Source organism: Balaenoptera borealis (assembly GCF_965194805.1).
Source record: "Balaenoptera borealis genome assembly, chromosome: 11".
Classification (NCBI taxonomy): domain Eukaryota; kingdom Metazoa; phylum Chordata; class Mammalia; order Artiodactyla; family Balaenopteridae; genus Balaenoptera; species Balaenoptera borealis.
Window position 1 is genome coordinate 27,543,013 of NC_138868.1, and position 25,201 is coordinate 27,568,213.

Consider the following 25,201-nt stretch of genomic DNA (forward strand, 5'->3'; position numbering starts at 1 on the left):
AAATAACTTAAAAGTTAAAGCTACCACAGGTGGAAAACTGGGTGAAAAATACGGCCCATGTAAGTATGCTACTCTAATTCGAAGAGCTGAGGGGGCATACCTTAGTTTTCATAGAAAAATAGTTTTTCTCTTGTCTTAAGGGGCAAGGCTATCTTTATTTTCATATACTATTATTTTTTCAAATTACTTTACCCATTGCCCATCGGAAAATCTGATAAACATCAGAATTTAGAAGCAGTAAATAGTACAGTATAACGTATACGGGAAGATCCCACTAACATCTGTCAACTGGGACCACGTCCCAGCCTTTTAATAGCTGAGGTCCTCTGTATCATATTAGAAACATGGAAGGGTCCAGCTAAGAGTCTGCAGCATGGCCAGCTCTGCAGTCTTCTAGTCTCTCTTTCCAGATGCTGCTATTTGACTCTGTAATAACGATAAAGGCAAAGAAAAGATTGCAGATGACCAGCACTAGACTAGTAGCCTACCCTTTCCTTCCCAACACAACCAGACCTGAATCAAAAATACTGCTGAACAATACATTATAAAAGATGTCACATTTTAAATAGCAATAGTTCTAAAATACCCAGAATTTCATGGCTATAAAAAATATAATAATTAAAAATATAATCACAATAATCTGCAGGTTTTCTTGAATTATTTAATTTAATAAAGTTCAGTATTCCTTATAACTCCTGATAGGGTGATAGGTTTGAAAACTATTTTATAGGCTCTAACACCTTAGAAAAATATTTGACCTGAAGATCAGGATAAGTTGAAAAGATTGTTGTTTATAAAATTTTATAACTTTTAAACTCCCATTTTATACACTGATATGCCATTTTAAAACTAATCCTTAAAAAAAGTATGGGAAATGTAAAACAGTCAAGACAATTTACAGTCTCATGCTATGTCCCCTGTTAAGAAAAGTCCGAATATAATCAAATATGTTCACTTTCTGAAAATGTGATTGACTATTGAGCTTACTGGTATTCCTCTGTTTAAGTTCTCTTGTAAAGATCGCATAAGAATGAAAAATAAAAGAGGGCTGGTTAATGTTAACTGACTTGGTTTGAAATACACAGTAGCCTCTGTCACTAAACATTATGCTTAAGTGACTAGTTAACTCACATCTAGGGCAGTACTTTGCAACTCCTCTGTAAGTAGAAATGTGTGTTATGAAGAGAATATTACAGCCTTTGAAATAGTGCTCTTAAAAGGAAGCAGCAAAAGTAATTATCCTTAATTGTCTTTAATACTTTCAATCACGGGGGGGTACCAAGAATAGAAAAACGAACATCGTTTGGAAATGCCTATTTTTTCCAAGGCAATTTTTCATTCAATGGTGAGAAAATAATCCAGATTGATCCCTTACTTTCAGTTCTATGCCACAGGGGATGGTCCTACTCCAGGAATAACAGGGGTTTCAAAGGCCATAAACATGCTCCTCTCAATATTTCTTTAGCCAAAGACCATTATATCGAGCTCATCCAGGTTGGGTTTCAGCCAGTTATTCTTCACCCAAACAAAAATGTCTGCCAGACATTCCAACAGCTGGGAGACAGTTCACAATGAGTCAACTTGAAAATGATTCATTGTGCTGAGTACTGAACAATGTTGGGGTGGGGGTGGGGTATGGCTGAGTTGGCTGTAGAGGGTGAGAACAAGTGGGAGATGAAGAATAACCATGTGGTTCTCCCATTAAGAAGGATCTTAGATAACAACCAGCAGACTCTTATCATTTCATTTTTAGGATAAACTCAACTGGGAAGAGTACTCCTGTCATGGACCCTCAGATGAACAAGCACTTATAAAGGCTACTGACAATATTTCTTAATCAAAAAGGTCAGATTTCCTTTTATCTATAAATAGAAGACTGAGCCTTTGTATCTAAATATCTGAATCTAAAATTATAAAAGTCAATTTTTGTTACGACTCAAATATCAGGATTTCGGTGATATAAGCTAGGGCTTATGAATGACAGAAATTGTAAGGTTTAAGTATGGAATTAGTCTTCCATTCTAGTAGTATATAAGCAAGGTCCTGCGTATTTAAATGGTCAACTTGACATTTATTTCAAAGAAGGTTTCTTTCCTTAATTTAACCTTAAAATTGACTAATAAACCACTTAACATCCTCTAATATTTATCTACATTATAGGTCTTTTTAAGGTAATTTGTGGGAGATTAAAAATATCAATTGTCCACCTTGCAGAGGAAAACTGATGAATTAATATAAAAGATAGACAGCCTAGATTTTAAAATCTCAGAAACTCATACATATATTTCATTTGTCATATTGCTAAGTTCCATAGGTTTACATCAGTTATTAACTACAAACGAAATTCTATTTTAAAAGCTTCCATGAAGTATCAGAACAAGAATAAACTTTTAATCATTACCATAAAATAAGTTACATTTAACTGTGACCTTACTGCTTTCTGCACAGCAATTCTGGAAAACAGTTTATGTAATGTGGCAAACCAGATTAATTGTGAAAGTTGTATAGATATCTGAAAAATGTCTATAAAATAAAAAGCACAGGAAATTATATAAGAATAACATCTAAGTTTCGGAATGAGATAAATTTTATACTAAACTCATTCAGTCTTCCAATTATTTGTAAGAGCATAAAAGATATTTGGGCATGTAAAGGTACTTACTTTTTTAAAAGTTCAAATAGTGTTACAGATTACTTCTTTACCTCCAAGATTCATAGGGAACGTGGTATATTGATGTAATCATATCTTAAAACCACTCTTGTCAAAATGTGTTTCAAATCATAATATTAATACTAAATGGTCTTTTAGATAAAGGTAGGTAAATTTACTTAAAAGAATCTAAAATTAACTGCTTTTAAAAATCCTTAAAAGCATAATAATCACAATTCACTTTAGGAATAATGCACTATGGACAATAAATTGTCTTATTATAACCTGCAATGTTCAGAAAGCTTTAGCATAATGATTTTAGCAGAGGCCTGGAAACTGGAACTTCTATATTCTCATCTTAAGAGATTCTAAGTGTTTTTATGTTATTAGCCAAGATGCGAAACCTCTTTAGTCTACAGTATATGTATGTAGTTGGAAATGGAGAAGTAAAGGTATTTGTGCATCTATTACTTAGACATAAATTTTGAATAATTTTTGTGTTAAATTTGAAGTTGTTGCAATATAGTTGCCAATAGAATATTTGAGTAAGGACATTCAGGATTCACCAGTATGAGTAAATTAATGGTTACACCGCATGCATGGCATAATGACATCACCCAAATATATACAGTGATACTGCCACTCTTCCTTCCTGCCTATCTGGATGTGAAAATCTAGGATGACTCAAAAATCTTTCTTATACTAGGCAAATCGCCCTTCAGTCCTGGGTGAAAGTTGTCAGCTCTGGATAGTAGCCAAGACATGACTAGGAGGGAAGCCAGAAGAGAGCCAGGGTCCAGGAGTTTTAAGAGTTTGCTGGCAATCCCAAATAGCATTGTATTAAGTTACATAAAAGGTTCTTAAAACTTTCTGTTGTGGTGTAATTTCTTAATTAATTACTTAAATTTAAATTATGTCAAATGATGTTGCAAATAAAAAAGGCAAATCAGAATGTCCAGTTGACTACCTTCTTACTCCAATTTTAATTTCACAGAAAAACTTCACAGAGTTTTTGTTTTGATTGTTCCTTGTTTGGTTTCATAGAATGTTTCCTATTTACTTCTACAGAATGGTAACCTCTTTTTATTAGGATATGCCAAATCCATTAAATAGATTTTAAATAAAGGAAGGTTAATTTAATGCTCTTTTCCAATTCAAAGCTCATAAAGCCAAAATTAAGAACTTTGTTAAGAGACAAAGATTCAACCACTGCCACAGGAAGCTCCCTTTGTTTTTTAATAAAAATAGTTGAGATACCTATTTAGAGTGACCAAATAACAATAAGAATATATCAAAAAACTCTGAATATTTCCTTACTTACTTGGACCTAATTATCTCAACAATATAAATGATATAGTTTGTACCAATACAATATATACTTCCAGGAAAGATTTTAACAAGATAATTAAAAAGTAATTAACCAATCACTTAACTATCAAGAAGCTTGAAAGGAATAAATCAACTGACATAAAGCATTTGTGAAACGCCTCAAATTAGAATAAGTTCTTGGGTTACTCAAATAAGAAAGACAGCAAACACACAATATGAAGGGTAGAGCTCCATCTGAGTATGGCACGCACATCAGATTTGGGACTACAATAGCACAAAAGCACTATCAAGTTAATATTGAAAAGTTAAAGAAATATTTAAATTTATGTTTGACCCTACTATGTGAAACGATGTGTGTGTCTATGGTGGGGAGGGAATCACCACAAGAAAAGCAATTATTCTACTTAACAGCTCAAGTTATAATAACATTTTAAAAAAAATGATATTAGAAACACAAACATACCACAACTCATGACATTTTTTTTTGTCGTGTAATCAAAAAAAACAAACTTGAATGACAGGATAAATCTAGGGATATTTAATGAGGTATTTGTTTTTCCATGCTTATTAAGTTCTCCATTCAATTGAAATCAAGACTATGAAATAATAAAATTAAAAGTTATACAGTTTGTAACTTTTTACATGGCTTCCCTCACCTTCCCAGAGTTGTCACTTACTTCTGTGGATTAGACTCTTATTTTACTAAAAAAAAAATTGATAGTGGGGAGATAATTATATTCATAATTAATTTTGAATTTAAGAAAGAATATAATTTTATCAAAATTATACTAATACATATTAATAATAATATTAATACCTTAGTGAAGGTATTAGATTAAATCTTTCCAGATTTAATACTGAACTTTATTCAAGGTCACACACAATTTTAAAATATGGAGGAACTTTTGTAAATTAAAAAAATCCTAATGGCAACACTCTCTTGGTAGCATTGTATATTGATATTCATGTAGGGAAATCATAAAACAACATATTTTGGTTCCTTTTTCTAATGTTTAAAAGAAGCTAATGGTAAATATACCTACCTCAAGGGCAAAAGAAATTGCTGAGTATGTTGCCAAATACCAGGATTTTTACTAGGATTAAGCAATGGAGCCATATTTTTTGTTTTCCATCTGATCATACACTTGCTATTCTATATTTTGGTATGAAAATGTTGGTTCCTTAAAATTGAAGCATTTTTTAAAGAACACATGATGTTATTTTCAGATATATTATTTACATTTACACTGGTCTCAAATACTACATGCTTTGCAGAACATTTGTTTACATCAGTTTTATTTTTTAGTAAGTTATTATATAAAACATTAAAAAAACTTACATATTCTGAAAACCCTTATAAATGGACTGAACAAAATGCTGTAATGGATAGGCTGAACAGAATAATGGCAAAATATTCAAAATTAATTTTAGGCATTTTTAATAAACTATACATCATCTAGTTTCATATTATAGAAATTATTCCCATGGAAATTTACTTGTATTTTTAAATCTTTTATGGGTAACTTCCTAAATCAGAAATTTGTTGCTCACTACTTTATACATGAAACCCTTAAAATGCAATTCGCAGATGTCCAAAAGCTCACACCCTGCCTGGAAAAACAACTGCTAATATCCAAATATCAAACAGAGCATCCAGCTGATGTTTGCGATGCAGTGGTAGGTTAAAGATACTAAAATTTAAAATCAGCTTAGAATAATCCCATATTGAGTATAAAATTATAGCCTGTCATCAGGAACAGGCTGACAGAGCCAGGTCCAGATGGGAGACTGGCTGCGAAAAAGGCTGAGGCAGGTGGGAATATGATGGGAACCTGACGGAAGACAGGACTACTCCCTCTGCTGGCAAGGTTCTCACCTGCTTGAATTTTTAACTAATGACTAGCTTTCCTTCAATTATTTAAGATATAACCAACAAATTATGTAAGGTGTTCCTTTTTTAGTTGGCTGTTCTGTGTTTGCACATTTTCAAACTCACAGTATCCTATTTTTTCACCAGATTAATTTCTCAGAGATATAAGGATCCAATGTTTCACCAGGAGGTCCAATTATTTACTTATAATTTAATTGCATCATAAGCATAAACAAATGCAGAATTGCTTTTATAAATATTAGGTCTTTAAAAATTAAAAACGCTTCTGATTTATGTTTGTTGATATATATCTCTTCTGGAAGAAAAAATTTCTTGGGCTACAGACTTCAGAATCTCTTTCTCAGGCTCTGCATAATGCCCCGTAATGAAATAATATAGAAATGAACCATATAAATCAACTATACAGGGAACAAGGAAACAGCATGTCACAGCAAAACAGCATAGATGTACAGCGCCAAACCCATCTGATAATCTAATGATCTGAGTTTACAGATATTATGTACTAATATATAAGAAATTAAGAACTAATGTTTACACAAAAATTTTGTTAAATTTTACAGAAAAATTATTCAATATTTGATTTTCAATGTAAGTTAATAGCTGCAGCAAAAACATTTAGTAAAAATCTGTTCTAAGATTTTGGCCTACAACCAGAAGCTCCCAGAACAGGAGGGATCAGCTTTTTCACCCACTGTTCTCATCTGAATCCTGGCTTAAAAGCTATTCCAGCTCCCAGCTTTCCAGAAGGCTCCATCCCAGGAATCCCTGCCTGCCATTTGGTTTGCTGATTTTAATCTCTCAGGACTTTCTTACAGTGGCTCTACTATGCTGAACTGGCACTTGCTTCTAGAAGTGAGTTATTATTAAACCTGTAGGTCAATTGTGGCACTAAAAACTCTTCGGAAGCTTTCAGCCACAGTGTACAATTTGCTAGTCTAATTAAATATTAATTCTAAGTGCTACATTTTGTGGCTAAGAGCTTTTATTTTCCATCATCAGCCTGGAAGAGAAAGAGGTTACAAGGCTAATTTAATCTCTCCCCCATCCTCCCCAACATTAAAGATTAACTACATAGGGTGCAAAAACATTATTAGAGAAGCCAGAACTCTTTATATAGTAATAATAATGTAATTAATAGCAAAGGGCTAAAAAATAATGTTAGGATATAATATATGACCAGGTACTTAAACACCTTTAAATTATAATTCGTTTCAAGCATGTTTTGTCTCGATTTTAAGAAATAAGTATCGCCTTTCTTTGAAGACAGTAATCTTTCTTTAAGGGAAGGTATGCATCTAAGTATATAAATAGGAATAATTCAAAATTTGCATTTTCTTATAGGTGTTTTTCAGAAAGCTTGTAACATCCAAGATAAAAAGCTTAGTAATTCTATTTGTAAAATAAATACAAAGTTAAGTAAAGTTGTACTTCTTTTCTGTACACAAAAGTGATGTAGTAGAGGAGAGTCTATAATAAAAATAATGTTAAAGATCCTTCCCCTTTTTTTTCTTCTATCATGTTCAAGGAGACGAAACACAGAGTCCCTCCCCGATTCTGCTCCCAGAACAGTTGTGTCCATGCCTGGACATTGGGCATTATAAAGACTATGCAGTCCAGCAGCCAAAGATTCCATATGCCCAAACAGATGACTCAATCTCCATACTGTGATGAGACATTTCACTATTTCTATCATTCATGTATTTGAAAATTTTGGCTCTAAATAGTACTTTAACAACCATCACCACTACTAGGAACTATATAGTATGAATCGGTATATGAACCAAAACTTCATAATTTTAGGGAAAGCAAAAAAGTATTTAAAGTCAAAATTATTTTTCATTGTATGCCTTATCGAATATGATTTGGTTAGATTAATTATAATAAAAGGTTTCTAAATGACTCTTTTTACTTCTGAAGACACACATGAATCTTACTGACAGTTTTAAATATGCTACCCTTATTTAATATGCATATTTACACTAAGACAAAATGGCACATATACTGCTCCTAACGCTCTGCGTAGACAGAAACTTATAAGAAATTTGGAGTTTATTTGTGTAAAAACTTTCAAACATCCTGGACCAAGAAAGTAAATTAGAAATCTAAGTATAACGCATACAAGCTAAGATTTGATTTAAAAAATTAATCAAACACTAGATTGTGCAATATGAAACAGAAGAAAAACAAACTGGAACTATAAAACTTTATAAATCCAAGCGTATAGGAGCAGAGTTGAAACACAGTTCTATTATTTGTTGTTGTAAAGAAAAACAGACTCTGTTTACACCCAACCAGACTTGTATGAAGTTACTAAATCTTCAAAGACTGGAATTTGACAAGTATGGTAAAATTAATATGGGTTTAATATGATTCATTTCATTTAAAAAACTTATTTCTTTTTAAACTTTTAAAAATGTTAATTTTTTGCAATCTATATCAGAGTAGTTGAGAAGGTCTAGAAAAATTAAGGCAGATTCTTAGTTGAGAATATGAAAAATTGATACCCAGAATATCCAACTTTATCCTTTAATTATTGATAGTCGTGATCAAGAGATTGAATCTGTACTTTACAGCCTTAAATATTTGTAACAAACTGCATTTAAAAAGACCATTTCAAATAATAATTCTCCTTAATAAACTACATTTAAAAAGATCACTTAAGATAGATTAAGTTATATGGCAGAAGGTGTTGTTATGCTTTCCTATAATGATGCTCATATCAACAATTACAAAAAAAATATTTTCCAGAATTTTATAGTTGTAAACTCTTAAGAGTCTGTTGTTCCCTTACCATGCAATTATCCTTAGGTCTTGTTTTAAGAATAAAAGATTGCACACTGAGAGAAATTCACAAGGCCACTGGAGTCCACATTTCATAATCCTATGTTAGTGGTTAGTTCTATAGCTGTCCATTGCTTGCCTTAGAGTTTAGCTGCTAAAATACTCAGCATGCACACACAAAAGTTTATGGATGTGAAAAGGTTTGTTCTGAATTTCTCTACACTGAAACATACTGCATCATTTACTTCAGTGGGTTCAAAGTTTTCATATATTAATATTATAGAAGATCAATTTGAAAATATATCAATTAAAATAACACACTAAATAAAACTTCATTCAGTTTTCAAGAGACATGTAACAAGGGCCTGTCTTCCTGCTTTTCTTCAGAAAATGATTTTTCCTTGGTATAAGCTAACTAATGCTGGTGATAGTTTTCTTCAGTGAGGTAGCTGGAGGCGGGGGGAAGGTGGGGAGGGAAATTCCACAGATAAAATTGTTGGAAAATAGTGGTTTATGATAAAAACTGAATAAGGTTATTACTGACCAAATGCCAGTGATGACCAATAAAAATATGTTATAGGCCAGTTTCAAATCTAAAATCTATTCTGAATAAAAGAAAGTTTAAATAGTTTACCAACTAATGTTCTATAAGCAAATACATTAAATGCTAGCAATATAAAGAATTATTGTAGAATGAGAAAAAGGTATTTCATATTTTATCGTCAATAATGTCAAGGAAGTTTTCATTCCTGCATTATTATAGTTAAGGAGAAATTTATTGGGTTGTTTATATTTAAAAATTCCTTAAAAGTGTAGATTATGACAGCTTGAATAGATTAGCAATAATAAAAAGTAAATTTTCTTTTTGAAAGGAAAGCTGTGAGAAAGGTATAGAAAAATAACCTTTCCTATTTTAATTTCAACTCTAAGTGCTTTAATATTTATTTCCTGACAGTCAGGTAAAAATGTTTTCAATCAATAAAAAATACAAATCAAGAACAACCTGTCACAGATTGTGTAAATAAAATGCATAAGCTAGGGGAAATTTATTTTCCTTTCACCTCGCCAATATAATCATAATAAGGCATGAAACTAAGTTTCTATTTCCAAAAAGAATAAATGTTATCGGTCACCATTTTTCTTAAGCAGAACTGTCACTGATAATTGAAAATAAAATTAATTTAAAAGGCACAAAGTATTTGTATAATTTGCAAGTGGATGACAAATTTCGCTAATAGTAAACCAGTTCTCATTTATAAGACCAAAAAAATTAGAGTTTCATATATTGCTAGATATGGAAATCAAACAGTATCCGATTGTAACAGCTTCAAAGTTATCACCCTGTAAAAAAAGCTCGTTAAAAAGTTTCGAAGGGTGTAGAACATTTGTGTTTCTAACAGTAAACAGGAAAAAAAGCAGCAGAATGTTCAATGTAGCTGAAACATAACAATCTTTAATATGGAAATTTATACTTAAGTTTTTAAAAGTTGAAATAATATTTTCATACTTAAGATAATAGGAAGGAAGAGTTTCAAGGTAGGGTTTTAGTTATTTTTCTTAGATGTAACTTTTCCTCTTTCTTTTTCAATCCACGATAATCTTCACTCGACAACAGTTTTGAACAGTTGAGTTGTGAGAATGTGAGCAGCTGCTGTTATTATAACTAAAGGTCTGTCTACTGCTTGAGTCTGAGAGACCACATGTTCGGCTGTCCTCTCATCTTGCCATCCTCACCAATTAACTATTAACATGGAGGGCCGTACACATGCTCTTGGGGGCTCTTTAACAGGCTTCTTGGCGAGTGGAACAACTACACAGCAGGGATCTGGGAACTGAGTAATGCTGGAATATAGGGGAGCCGTCCATAGTTCTGCTCCTTCTAATGACACTTTGCTCCACAGTTCAGCATGTAACAAAGTCTGTATTTAACTTGGCCATTTTCACACACATTTTTAATACAGTGTCTTTGGGCAGATACTAAAACTATATTCTAGCAAGAGACCAGATGAGCAATAATACTACTTCACAGGGAAAATTGTTTAGGACTATATATGCATACATATTTTAAGACATTCATAATATATTTGATGAATAATTTTAGTGTTTTCAGCAAACAGATATTTAGAATTTATTTTATTCATTTGTTTCAACGTATGCTTGTTATTTCCTGTGCTGTGATGAAAATAATCTCTAACCCAAAGGAAATAAACTATTTCAAGTTCAAAGTTATGAGGCTAAGCAGAAAATAGTTCAAATGCACATTTAAAAATAATTTTTTTCCACTCTACTTGCAAAAGTCTTATTACAACAATAAGTTAAAGTCAGCTTCGAATCTATATCATTATTTTCCCTATTTTAACTTTTCCCCCTCTTTGCAATTTCCTTAACTATGTGTTCCTTCTCTACAACGAAATTAAACATGGGAAGCATGCCAAAAGTACAATAAAGGGTAACTAATCATTACTGTACAGGTCTGACAGAATGCTAATAACTAAAGTAAGAACACTGATTGGCTGTTTTTTTTTGAACTTCATGTAATCTTTATTTATTTATTTTTTAACATCTTCATTGGAGTATAATTGCCTTACAATGGTGTGTTAGTTTCTGCCGTATAACAAAGTGAATCAGCTATACATAAACATATATCCCCATATCTCCTCCCTCCCACCCTCCCTATCCCACCCCTCTAGGTGGACACAAAGCACCGAGCTGACTTTCCTGTGCTATGTGGCTGCTTCCCACTAGCTATCTATTTTACATTTGGTAGTGTATATATGTCCATGCCACTCTCTCACTTCGTCCCAGCTTACACTTCCCCCTCCCCGTGTCCTCAAGTCCATTCTCTACGTCTGCGTCTTTATTACTGCCCTGCCCCTAGGTTCTTCAGAACCTTTTTTTTTTTTTTTAGATTCCATATATATGTGTTAGTATACGGTCTTTGTTTTTCTCTTTCTGACTACTTCACTCTGTATGACAGTCTCTAGGTCCATCCATCTCACTACAAATAACTCAATTTTGTTTCTTTTTATGGCTGAGTAATATTCCATTGTATATATGTGCCACATCTTTTTTATCCATTCATCTGTTGATGGACACTTAGGTTGCTTCCATGTCCTGGCTATTGTAAATAGAGCTGCAATGAACATTGTGGTACATGACTCTTTTTGATTATGGTTTTCTCAGGGTATATGCCCAGTAGTGGGATTGCTGGGTCGTATGGTAGTTCTATTTTTAGTTTTTTAAGGAACCTCCATACTGTTCTCCATAGTGGCTGTTATCAATTTACCTTCCCACCAACAGTGCAAGAGGGTTGCCTTTTCTCCACACCCTCTCCAGCATTTATTGTTTGTAGATCTTTTGATGATGGCCATTCTGACTGGTGTGAGGTGATACCTCACTGTAGTTTTGATTTGCATTTCTCTAATGATTAGTGATGTTGAGCATCCTTTCATGTGTTTGTTGGCAATCTGTATATCTTCTTTGGAGAAATGTCTATTTAGGTTTTCTGCCCAGTTTTGGATTGGGTTGTTTGTTTTTCTGATATTGAGCTGCATGAGCTGCCTGTATATTTTGGAGATTAATCCTTTGTCAGTTGCCTTGTTTGCAAATATTTTCTCCCATTCTGAGGGCTGTGATTGGCTGTTTTTCCCCATCTAAGAGAAATAGATATTTTATATACTTCTAATCTAGTGTTACTTTATATAATATATTCAAATAAAGGTGTCACACTTCTATTATCTATAGATGTTTAATTATATGACAAAATTTCCAAGGATATCAAACTGCATTTCTATTTCCTGTCAGAATCTACTTTACTCTCAAATACCAAGCTCAAGCATCCAAAATACGTGCATATACTAATTGTCTGCTCCATCCATTCTATCTTTCATATTTCTGAAAAAACTCCAGGAGGATGGGACCTTGTTTGTCTTGTTCACTACTATATCCCCATGGATGCCTAGAATAGTACTTGCAATAAATATTTGTTGATTGAATAAATTATTCAATCACCATTTAAACCTTGACTTAGAGTCTGCAGGGAAGGCACTGGTCATAGTCGAGAGGAAGTTGATGTATGCTGTTAAAAAGAGTCATGTTACAACAAGGTGATGTTACTAAGACTTCAATGGCCATCTGACTTCAGCCAAGCTTCCTAACCTGTCTAACCTGTGAGAAGATCCTGTCCATGTTGTTCATAAAAAGAGGCAGAAAGCTGAAGATTTCTATTACTTCCATGGACTTGTGTACCTTAGTTTTTGTAGCCTGATCTCTGTTCAAATTCTCAGTTTTGGGGGTCTGTTTAAGTAACAATAGTGAAGGTGACAATTGTTGACATATAATGAGTGCCTACCATGTGCCAGCACTGGGTGAGCACATGTTATTGCTAATCCTCTGAATTTTTACAAATGAAGACGCTGAGGCTGAGAAAGTTAGGACTTGACTAAGACCAAATTACTAATTGGGTCTATCTCCCTCCAAAGCCCAGGCTCTTTCTATCATTGAATGCTACTTTGTGCACAGTCTGCTTCTTAATTTTGACCCTATTTTGGTACTTCCATTGAATAAGCAGCAGAGCATGGTGGTTAAGAGTATGGTATTTGGAAGGGAAACGCTTAGATCTAAATCCTGTCACTCAAGTAGCTGTGTGATCTTGGGAAAGTCACTTAAATTTTCTGTCCCTTTTTCCTTATCTATTAAATGGAAATAATGATAGCACCAACAATATAGGATTATTATAAGGATTAAATGAGTTAATATTTGAAAAGATCTTAGGACTGCAACTGGCCTGTAGAAATCACTATGCAAGTTTTTATTAAACAAACTCACAGTTCCCTGGTTCTGTGTATGCATATGTCTTTGGTTAGCTTTGTAAGCATACTGCTTCCACTTCTTACTCTCTTTTCTTAGCCTAAACACTGTGATTTTCCTTGCCAGTCTTTAAGAGTTATTTAGAGTTTTATCCACTATTTATATCATGACTGGTTTAAGCAAACTGTTAAGTTTTACATTTTCTCCTAAGTATTTTCATAAAAAAACCAAATATATGGTCAGATGTCCTGTTCAAAGAGCAAGGGAATAATTTATTTGTTTTTTTTTATAGCTCCACTGATATTAGGACCAGAAGACTACTATACTATAGCTAGGCAAAATTGTCTAGGGAAGAGACTGTGGTATAAGGTCACCAAAGTCTGACCTTATGTTTTCCTATTTCCTTTTCAAAATAGTCTCTTTACTGGTATTTTATTTTATTTTATTTTTTTAATTTTTTAAAATTTTTTATTTATTTATTTATGGCTGTGTTGGGTCTTCGTTTCTGTGCGAGGGCTTTCTCTAGTTGCGGCAAGTGGGGGCCACTCTTCATCGCGGTGCGCAGGCCTCTCATTATCGCCGCTTCTCTTGTTGCGGAGCACAGGCTCCAGACGCGCAGGCTCAGTAATTGTGGCTCACGGGCCTAGTTGCTCCGCGGCATGTGGGATCTTCCCAGACCAGGGCTTGAACCCGTGTCCCCTGCATTGGCAGGCAGATTCTCAACCACTGCGCCACCAGGGAAGCCCTACTGGCATTTTAAAAAGCAGAATTTAAATTATATCTTTTTCAGTTTTACAAGAATTCAAATATATCTATAAAATACCAAAATTCAAATATTGCTTAATGTTCAGGGGTGTACATAGGATGATTTGAAGTCTTCTATATATATCTATTTATAGATATATATATCTATAAAATATATAGAAGCCCTACTGGTATTTTAAAAAGCAGAATTTAAATTATATCTTTTTCAGTTTTACAAGAATTCAAATATATCTATAAAATACCAAAATTCAAATATTGCTTAATGTTCAGGGGTGTACATAGGATGATTTGAAGTCTTCTGATAGTATTACTGCTCTTCCCTTACACAGAGGCTAGAGGAATCACTGTCACAAACATTCACAATAGATTTGGAATCTCTTCTCTAAATAATAATGATGATCACTACCAAAATGGCTTTAGAAATTTTTTTCTTTCTTTTCTTTATTGCATAGGCACCTTTGAAATAAATTTTAAAATTACATATATACGTATATTTATTTCATAATTATTTTGGTTCTTAAATTTAGGTCTTTTTTTCATTCTGAATTAATTTTTGTATATGGTGTGAGGTAAGGGTCCAAACTTCATTCTTTTGCATGTAGCTATCTAGTTGTCCCATGCCATTTGTTGAAAGGTTATTCTTTTCTTATTGAATGGTCTTGGCACCCTTGTTGAAAATTTGTTGACCACAGATGTACGGGTTTATTTCTAGACTGTCAATTCTATTCCATTGTTTTATATGTCTATTCTTATTCGAGTACTCAAGTACTCCCTGGAGACCTCCAAGTTTCAATTACATCTGCTATATTTCTGTTATGTAATTAAATGTAAAGTTCTCACAGACCTTTGGAGTGTCACCAAGCATAGTCCTTGTTTCTTTGATTTGCTTGAATATGTCATTTAAGTTCAGACCTCAGTTGTGAAACAGGGATAATGCTTAACGTATCCAAGGACAGGAGCTTAATTCAGATGAACCCTTCAAGTCCTTTCTATTTAGCTCTAAGGTTAAAGATTTGAGATTTACTAGCTTTGAAAGAATGAGTTCCAGAATACAAATCTGTTAGATATTGTAGTAGAATTTTCCCATAATATGGTTCTAGAATCTGATTTTCTGGGTTCAAATTATGGTTTCTCAAGTATTTAACCTTGATCTAATTTCTGAATTTCTCTATACCTCAGTTTCCTTATATGTAAAATGGAGATAATAGCATTTACATAAAAATTCTATACAAATTGTTAGGTCGTGACTTAGTGTTTTTTATTTGCTAGTTGCTCTCATTGTTGTTATAATTGCTATTTCTTAGAGAAGTAAAACAAAGCTCAAAACTTCTCTGCTATAATTCATTCCAAATCAAAGTGTTTTAGTATGTACATTAGAAAAAGTGATTTCAGTGATTTAGTTACTTTGACTTTCACATTCCATTCATTGCAGCAGGTATTTCAGTTATATTATTTCTAGTATCATGTTATAGTATATGTGTACATATATACATACATACTGTGGAAACAGTCCCAAACTTGCCCCTTGAACACCCTTAAGAAAAGAACTTTTTTGAACCAATCAGGAAATCTTACAAAGACCCCTCTTTCTCTGGGGAGACTGGCCTCTTTTTATGAGAGTGTAACTTCAGGAGAAATATATATAGCAACAAGGAGGGAAGACGGGGACTAGTCCTATTCAGATCAGCTTTTTTTCCCAATGCTTTTTACTGTGGTAAAGTACATATAGTGTAAAGTTTACCATTTTAACCATTTTTTAAAAATAAAAAAATATATTTTTTTATATATATATTTATTTATTTATTTATTTATGTTTGGCTGCGTTGGGTCTTCGTTGCTGCACACGAGCTTTCTCTAGTTGTGGCGAGCAGGGGCTACTCTTCATTGTGGTGGCTTCTCCTGTTGCAGAGCACGGGCTCTGGGCCCAAGGGCCTCAGTAGTTGTGGCATGCGGGCTCAGTAGTTATGGCACGCGGGCTCTAGAGTGCAGGTTCAGTAGTTGTGGTGCACAGGCTTAGTTGCTCTGCGGCATGTGGGATCTTCCTGGCCCAGGGCTCAAACCCATGTCCCCTGCATTGGTAGGTGGATTCTTAACCACTGTGCCACCAGGGAAGCCCTTAACCATTTTTAAGTGTACAGTTCAGTAGTATTAAACACATTCATAATGTTGTGCTACCATCACCACCAGCCATCTCCAGAACTCTGTGCATCTTGTAAAACTGAAACTCCATACCCATTAAAATAATAACTCTCATTCTCTCCCACCCCCAGCACCTGGCAACTACCATTCTATTTTCTGTCTCCATAATTTTGACTACTCCAAGTATGTCATATAACTGGATTCACAGTATTTGTCTTTCAATGATTGACTTATTTCACTGAGCCTAACGTTCTCAAGATTTATCCCTGTTGTAGCACATGTGAGAACTTCCTTCCTTTTTAAGGCTGAATAATATCCCGTTGTGTGGATATGCCACATTTTGCTTATCTATTCATCTATCAGTGAACAGTCAGGTTGCTTCTACATTTTAGCTGTTGTGAATAATGCTGCTATACATGGGTGTAAAAATATCTCTTCAAGATCTATACGCAGATCAGCTTTATGATCAACGACAAGATATGACAGCAAAATCAACCTCATGGCACAATGATACTAGCAAGTTCACAATAAATCAAAGAAAAAAATAATAAAATTAGTGAAGAAGAAATTACCACATACTCACTGTATATTAAAACCACAAGTACTAGGGAACTGAATAATCTAAAGGACATCTTGCTGCTCCGGCATTTCAAGCATCTGAAGTCTCTTTTATCCAAATGGCACATGAAAATAATTTACTGATTCATAAAGCACTTATAAACTGCCCTTCACTATAAACCACGAGTTAGGAGAAAGTAGTTTTGGAAAGTTCTTACCTGGATAAGGTGTGTTGGCACTGTGATGATACAGGCTGAAAGAGAGGTTCGCAGAAGACCACGGAGCATATAGAGGAACTTCGTAAGACTGTGACTGCTGTCACAGTTTTCTGTCCAGCAAATGTCATCTCCCCACAAAGGTGAACCAAGATTCTGGATTCCTATTCTTAAAATGTTTTTCTGTTTTTTCTAAGGGAAAGTGAGAGGGAGGTAAACACATTAAGTTTTATTAAACAACAGGATACCTACGTCTTTTACTTTTATCTGCCGGTTCTTATTTTTATTCAAAACAGATCAGGGAGATAATGTCAACAGACGTAGTAAAAAGTTTTATGTATTATCAATAATAAGGCAATATAAAGGAAACCTTTTAGATTACAAGACTATAAAAAAATAGCAGAACTGTTGTTTTGTTTTTTCTTTTGGAAAATTTGAAGTGTATCACAAGCCTCAAGCTTTTGTTTCTAAATCTTAACGGTGACTAAGAATTATGTTTGAGGCAATTAAAGTAATACATAACAAATCACAGGTAATAATAAAGAGAATCTAAACTAGAATGCTTACAAACCATTCTTAGTATTACAAAACTCTGTAAGTCTTTCAATAAACTACAGAGTGCTCAATATTTCTCAGATAAATTCTATCATGTCCACCGCCTACTATTTTGTTTGAAAGAAGTTTAAAAATGTATTTTTGGGGGTTTAGCATTTTACACTTGCCTCTATTTTTTCTTCTTGAAGCTATTTTTATGTAACAATTTGACATTTTCAATAAAACTTAACAGGTGAATGTTTAGAACTTGATCCCATTGACATTAAGGTCATAATAATAGTGAATGATATTTCTTGGGAAAAGAGTATTGAAAAACCATTAAATAAAAGCTAAAATGATTGTCAATAAATGTTTGCCAGCAGATGTGTTTATAATAAATTCTACTGTTTGGGTTATTCTAACTGAACAAATGTTTTGCAAATGCTTCCCTTAGCAATTCAGCAAAATTTCCAGGCAAAGGAAGGAGCTCTTAGCAAAACCTGGCACATGGAAATAACTGGAAAATCATTATTACAATTCTAACGGGGAAAATAAGACTATTCTCCCAAAGCAAAGATTTGGAACATGCCACTTTGGATGTGATTTCTGATGAAACAAGATCCGAAAATATATATATCACTTGCTGTTGCTACAGAATACCACTAATAAAATTTATTAGCCAACTAGTTATTGCCCAATACAATATATATATATATATATATATACACAATATATAATATCTCCCTGATATTAGACACACAAGTGATTTTTTGTAGTCCTTTTCAAGGAGAATTTGTTCACAAAAGAAAGTAGGGAAAATGAATAAAACGTTGAAATGTTAGAAGAGGGAAGACTAAGGAGACAATAGTAAGATGGGTAAGATACAGACAAAGTCTGCATTGTGCAACTAAGTAGATGTATGATTTTGGGTAAAACAAGTATATTACTTAGGCCTTAGTTTTCTCATCTCTAAATTAAAAAGGATAGAATAGAACATTGCTGTATGAGACCATATAATTCTTCAAATATATAAAGTGACACAATGGCCTGGATAAAACTGCGAGAATGAGATTTTAAAAAGAGGAATTTAAGTCTAAGCACATTTGAGAGAAACTTTCTGACTTCTAGGACCTAAAGCACAATGACAATATCAAGGCAGTTGGTCCTATTTTCTTTTCTGGTTGCCTTGAGGTTATGATGACAACCACCTAAGATACCATATGTGGTGATCCTCAACAGTCCATAAAAATTGTTTTCTTTTTATTTCTGCATTACTTGAATAAAATGAAGTAATATGATGTACCATGGTATATGTCAGAAGTATAAATAAATTTCCAATGAGTTCCTATATCTGTGAAATATGATAGGTTATTCATTTTTATGTATTACTTACAAACTCAGAATTTAAATAAAATGGCAAGATTAAGGTTCATTCTTCTCATCCTTAAACTTGTTATCTTATGAACTGTAGCTTAAGTTAGATTCCTAACAGAAAGAGCAACCTGGAAAAAAAAGAGAGAAAATTCCTCCCCCACCCCAAATCTAGATATTAGAATGAAATCTGGTGGTAAAAGGAGAGCAGCCTCATATTGTTTACCCTGTCAATATTTCAGAAACTAAAGGTCAGCTGTATTTTAACCCACAGTCACCATTGCCTACTACTGTTGTATCAAAAAGTTTACACAAGTTTATAACAAAAATGCTGTCAGGTGCAGAATCATGAGAACCACAGTTTAGTGACTTTGACAGTTACACTGATATACACATACAGAAAGAATGAAAATATTAAGCCAGAGAATGAATGAGTGATAAGATATTTAAGTGAAGTAGGTACACAGCGCATTAGAACATAATTGAGCATAATACTTCAACACAGGGAATACATTCATATTTTTAAAAATATGACAGTATTGTAAACACAAAGGCTGAGTTACAAATTTCCTGTGTTGTTTGGGACATATAATTCCTTGCTACACCATATAAAAATGGGGCATACTGTAAGGCATAATAAAATTAAAAAAATAAATGTTTGCTGACAGCTGAACAATAAATACATTTATCCCTATGAGAAGATCTAAAATATTTAATCTGGTACTCTAAGTAAAATCAATGTTCAAATTTCACTTATTGTATTATTTCTTAGATATCTGAAAATCAAAAATTAAAAATAAAATTATGACAGCGATTTGTAAATGTTTCCACTCCAAGTATCTTTACGGATGACCTACAATACTTTACTTATTACTGTTATTAATTATATGGTAGTATATAATATTCTGTTCCTTAGAGTCTATTTCTATTTGTTGCCTCCAACTAGTTTAGTTTATTTGAAAATGTTGTGATAGAGAAAGTAAGATGAAAATATCCTTTTAAAAAGTAGGATTTATTTCAGTGTCAGAATATTATTTTGACTCGGGAATAATATTTTTTGAAGTAGTGCCTGATAGATGCATTTCTGTGGCTTTCGGAAGTAATCTAAAGTTTCTGAGGCAGATGTATAGACTAGGTAATTTAGCAAATGATGTAATCCATAATTAAAAAATATACAAATTCATTAACTATATTTTAGTTCTAATAAAATTGGAAATATATATTTATAATAACTTATTGGCATATTTAATTTAATTTAAAATTTGTTTTTAGCATTCCTGGTATTCACCATAAAAATGTCTGTCTCAACCCTGTTTAATCTTTATGAAGGTCAAAAGTTATAGAACCTCTGGTTCAGAGACCCAAACCAGTTTGTTGTCTATCAATGTTCATGAAATAAAATATTGTTTACTGAAAACAGTGTTAATTCATAGTCAAATAAACAAGTAAGAAAACAAACCTTTCATTCTATTCCAATAATAGCTTTTTAAGGGTTCTTTGGATGTGTGTGTGTGTGTATACATATCCATATATGTAAGTATAAGGGTATCTCTTTGTTACTGCCTTTGCTTTTTTTGCATTCTATAAAATTTCTTGCTCTTAGAAGATGTGTCATCATCCTACAAGAGCAGCAGCTCTGCACACTGTACCACAGGAACTGTTATGACATGCCTGTTTCCATAGTTACCAGAGTAAGTGGGGAGAGGTGTCTGTCAGGGACCAATTACCTCTCCAGACGGGCACTGCCACCAAAGAGAAGACATGGTGCCCATAAATCTTAGCTAGGACCAAAAATGGAACAACAATGAGCAAAATAAAACTGTACTAAATACCAAGGGCCATCACAAAAATTGTAACATACATGAAAAACCATCTATAAATGAATGTCTGTGCTTTGCCATATACACATAAGTATTTTCAACCTGCTATTAAACTGATGATCAAAACAAATTTTAAAAGTATTTATTTTGCCATGGACAAAGTGTTAAATATAGCAATAAAGCTTATAAGAATATTTAAAAATCTATGATATGAATTAAGAGCAAATGTAGTTGATAATGCTGAAAATAAGACTTTTGGCTTTTTTGTCTTCTTCAATAAAAATAATGGTGCTCTGGAAATAATTCTGCTAAAATACTATAAATGAAATGCAAAACTTTTAGCAGCAATAGCAATTAAAATCACTGAGGAGAATAGAATTGTGAAAGGCATGATATCTAGAAATAAAATTTCCCTCATTTTGTTTAAGTTAAACTAACCGGAACATTTTTAATAGCAGGAATCCAGAGGAAGTTTTTAAAAATAGAGCTACAGAGAAATAGTTAACTTATAAAATGTTTTAATGTAGCAAATAAAAATGCATCTTTTATTCAATGAGACAACTCAAAGCATAATATAATAAATAAAATCTTGAAATAATTAATTCTTACTCATAAGATAATTTAACATTAAGGCCTAAATGACAGAAATAAAAAAATTTAGATAGAAAAGTACAAGGCTTGCAGATTTAACAGTAATTTTCAAACTGTGGTATTTAAACTCCAGGTACTACAAATACATAATTAAAAATAATTAATGTTGACAACGTATGTGAACTCCTTATGTGCATCCACTGAGAACTTAGCTAAAATTCTAAATACACATTTACAAACTAAGGCTGCCTGTGCTCTGCTTATTTACATCCTCTATGCTTAGAAACAGCTTGTTCGCTGTTGATTATTCTAAGACCTTCTGGGTCTACCCCTAGAGAGTTTAAAAACAGCATTACATACATGATTATAAAAAGGCTTTGAAGGTACTCAATACCTGGGGATTGGATCCATCAAATCCTTCCTCAGAAATGATGTTCTGGATAAACTGCAGCAGCTTTATGTAGCCATGGTTCAAAGAACTGTTGATAAGAAGTGGTTCAAATGCATAAATGGGCTTATTACACAGGAAATATAAACTGTAAGCTAAAACTTTAAATAAATAATTAAAAGATATACATTTATGAGACTATACTTAAATATAAGACAAAATAGTATAAGGCATTCTAAAATAAAAAGTCAGTACATCCATGGAATAAGTTGCAATGCCCTATATTAACTAGGTCAATGTTCTTGACATCATGGGAAGATAAAAATCTGTGGAGACTGAGACGACTTAATTATGTCAGGCTTAGTTACCTCCAAGAAAATTAATGATTTAATGAAGCAACCTAAAAGATGAAGCCACTATAGCTTTTCAGGAGTAATCATAGATAATTAACACATAGTTAATGAACTGCTATGCCAAGTACACCTGAATCAATGTCCTGATCACCTGAGCTCATCTTCCATCAAAGTTTTAATATTCTTAGAACAAATCGCTAAAATAATATTAATTCAAAAACAATTTTTTAAGAAAAGTGAAGACAAGTGAATATAAGCTCCACTTCTGTCTGTAAAAAAAAAAGACAATAAGACAAATGTATGAATTTAAGAAGATAAACTGTTTCCCACATGAATGTTAGCATTAATGTTACTATTTCAAAATATTTTACAGGTGCTATGAAACAAAACAAAAATTTAGGAAGAGTGAAGAAAATCTGCTTTAACATTAACTGAATTTAAGATTCTTCATAATGGACAACCTGTGTGCTATATCTGAACATTAAATGTCATGATAATGAAATTCTGGAACACTGCAATTTCATCGAAATTGAAGTGCCTAATACTGTAAAAGCTGCAGGTGATCTTAAAAATACAAAAGTATTGGGACTTCCCTGGTGGCGTAATGGTTAAGAATCTGCCTGCCAATGGAGGGGACACAGGTTTGAGCCCTGGTCCGGGAAGATCCCACATGCTGCGGAGCAACTAAGCCTGTGCGCCACAACTACTAAGCCTGCGCTCTAGAGCCCGCAAGCCACAATGGAGCCCTCGTGCCACAACTCTTGAAGCCTGTGCGCCTAGAGCCCATGCTCTGCAACAAGAGAAGCCACCGCAATGAGAAGCCTGCACATCGCAACGAAGAGTAACCCCCGCTCGCCGCGACTAGAGAGTGCCCAAGTGCAGCAATGAAGACCCAATGCAGCCAAAAATAAATAAATAAATTTATAAAAAAGAAAAAAATACAAAAGTATTTGCTTAACTGTGATCCTAAGTAAAGTGATCATATAGGCAGAAGTGCCTGCCATAAAGAAAAAAGGAAATATAATTTGAAGCATTCAGGTAACATTAAAGAATGTAAGTTAGGAAATGTAGCAAACTGCTTAAATTAATGTGTGCAAAATCAATGGCAAGTGGTTCTTGCCACTTGCCACTGTAAACATTTTATAGAACAGTCACACCCAGCCCAAAAGTACCTCTTGAACAGCAACAAAAAAAGAAAACCAAGAGAAAAGAATGGTGTTCTGTGCAAAACAAGTATTACTCCAATTGAAGGATTTGGCAGTACAGTTATTTCTCATATACTTATTTCTCCATTTTCAATAAAAATACAATGGATTTCATGACCACATTTTTCTACTTTTGTGAGGAAATGTGTCTATAAACAATGATATTCTATAAGGACAACGATGTGACTATTTCACATCTTAACACGTATTTGTCCTCGCTAGCTCAACTTACAGAACACAGCGTTGCTGTTTGAACGCAGCAGATTCAATCCCTATCTGGGTCAGTTAGCTTTGCACAGGGGCTAAAATCTGCTCCAAGGCCCCATATTATGAAATGAATTCCAGCCAACCATTTGACGAATCTCATATGGGTTAAAGGAGGGTGGATCAAAAACATATCCAGTGTATCCTAATCCACCAATAATGAATCTACCTAAGACCATTATTATTTCATATGTTCAAAAAGTTTCTTAAGCATTTTTCCCTCTGCCCAAAATTGTTCAATAATAAAATCTGCCTTAAGTATTTGGTAGTAAATTTGCTATCTAAAGGCACACTACTAAATACCACATACATAAATTACTTCTTAGTTTTTTAGTTGCCACCATTTATCCATTTCATCTTTTCACAGCCTGTTAAGATAACTATAGTAGGTCTAAGATTCTCTTCAATGGTTTGGGGCGGTTGTTCTCTTGATATGAGAACAAAAACAAGACATAAAGCCAAATATGTCTTAGTCTCTTTCCTTATTTCACATTGACATAAACAACCCAATCACTAACAGTGACTAGAACTTTATAATAAAGTAAATTTTCCGATCTAGTTAGATTCCTAGGAAAATGAACACTTTGATGACAAAATAAATGGGAAAAAAATCAATATTTATGTACACTGAGAATATTCATTTTTTGATACGTGGGATTAGAACTTTTAAAACTGAACTAGTTTATATGGTATTAATATTAAAATACTAAGTATTGTTAACCTCCATGAGATAAATTTCCTTGTCAACAATATTTATAGTAATATATTTTTTTTGCTGAAAATAAATATCTTGTCACCTAAATTTTTTTTTTCTTTTTATTAAACCCCTTTAATTTTGAGGATGTTGCCTTTCTGTTTGTTCAGCAGTCTAGTAACTCATAAAACAGGAGTTGTCAAGAAGGAAACCCAGTTACAAATATGACTCTGGCTTCCTTATTAATGTTTCCAAACATTTCCCAAAGGTTAGGTTATCATGGTGTTTATAACATATCTCAAAGGCAGCACATTTCAAATCATGTATTTTATTTTGCCTGATTTTCATAATTTTCAACAACTTTCATAGTAAAATTATCTATCTTGAAATTCTACAATGTCTTTAAAACTATAACAGTACAAAGAATATAAAAAAGTTATTAGAATTTTAATTTTTACCTTTAAAATATAAAGGGATCCAACCACCCAATGTAAACCTATATTCTGATGACCAAGTTTAAGATGTTTTAAAAAGTTGATAGAAAAAACTGAGACTTTCATGCCTATCAATATCCCTCCTCCCCTGATTTTCAGTAAGAGGTCTAATGGATATCTGCATCAGAGAATTTTAATTTATATCAACAAATGGCACTGGTTTTCCTGTGAAAGGTAATTCTGTCATTCAATCTCATTAAGAAAGATAAAAAATATTACTGTAAGAAAAAGAATCAGATGTATACCTAGAAAAGAAATCAAGTAGATAACGAATAACAGATAATTACCTTGCAGTTTCTCAGTGAACAAAGGAATACTTATAAAAGTATTAATGTGATCAAAGAATAAAT

At 33.0% G+C, this 25,201-nt stretch overlaps 1 protein-coding gene and 1 long non-coding RNA gene across 3 annotated transcripts in view; one reads left to right on the forward strand and one right to left on the reverse strand.

The window, feature by feature from the left end:
• Positions 1-25,201, reverse strand: part of ELP4 (elongator acetyltransferase complex subunit 4) — a 235,213-nt gene that overhangs the window by 125,288 nt on the left and 84,724 nt on the right. The window contains exons 6-8 of one of the 2 annotated variants that reach the window (XM_082343807.1): positions 21,848-21,932; positions 17,141-17,329; positions 1,836-12,304 (exon numbers count right to left, since the gene is read on the reverse strand). In XM_082343807.1, the coding sequence (XP_082199933.1) occupies positions 11,891-12,304; positions 17,141-17,329; positions 21,848-21,932 (688 nt within the window). In that variant the 3' untranslated portion in view covers positions 1,836-11,890. Of the gene's footprint in view, positions 1-1,835; positions 12,305-17,140; positions 17,330-21,847; positions 21,933-25,201 lie in introns of those variants that run through there. The other variant, XM_082343808.1, reaches the window with a different exon arrangement.
• LOC309606609 lies at positions 1,709-21,081 on the forward strand. Its single transcript, XR_014231988.1, has 2 exons — positions 1,709-1,845; positions 19,815-21,081. It is a non-coding gene; the product is annotated as an uncharacterized lncRNA (long non-coding RNA).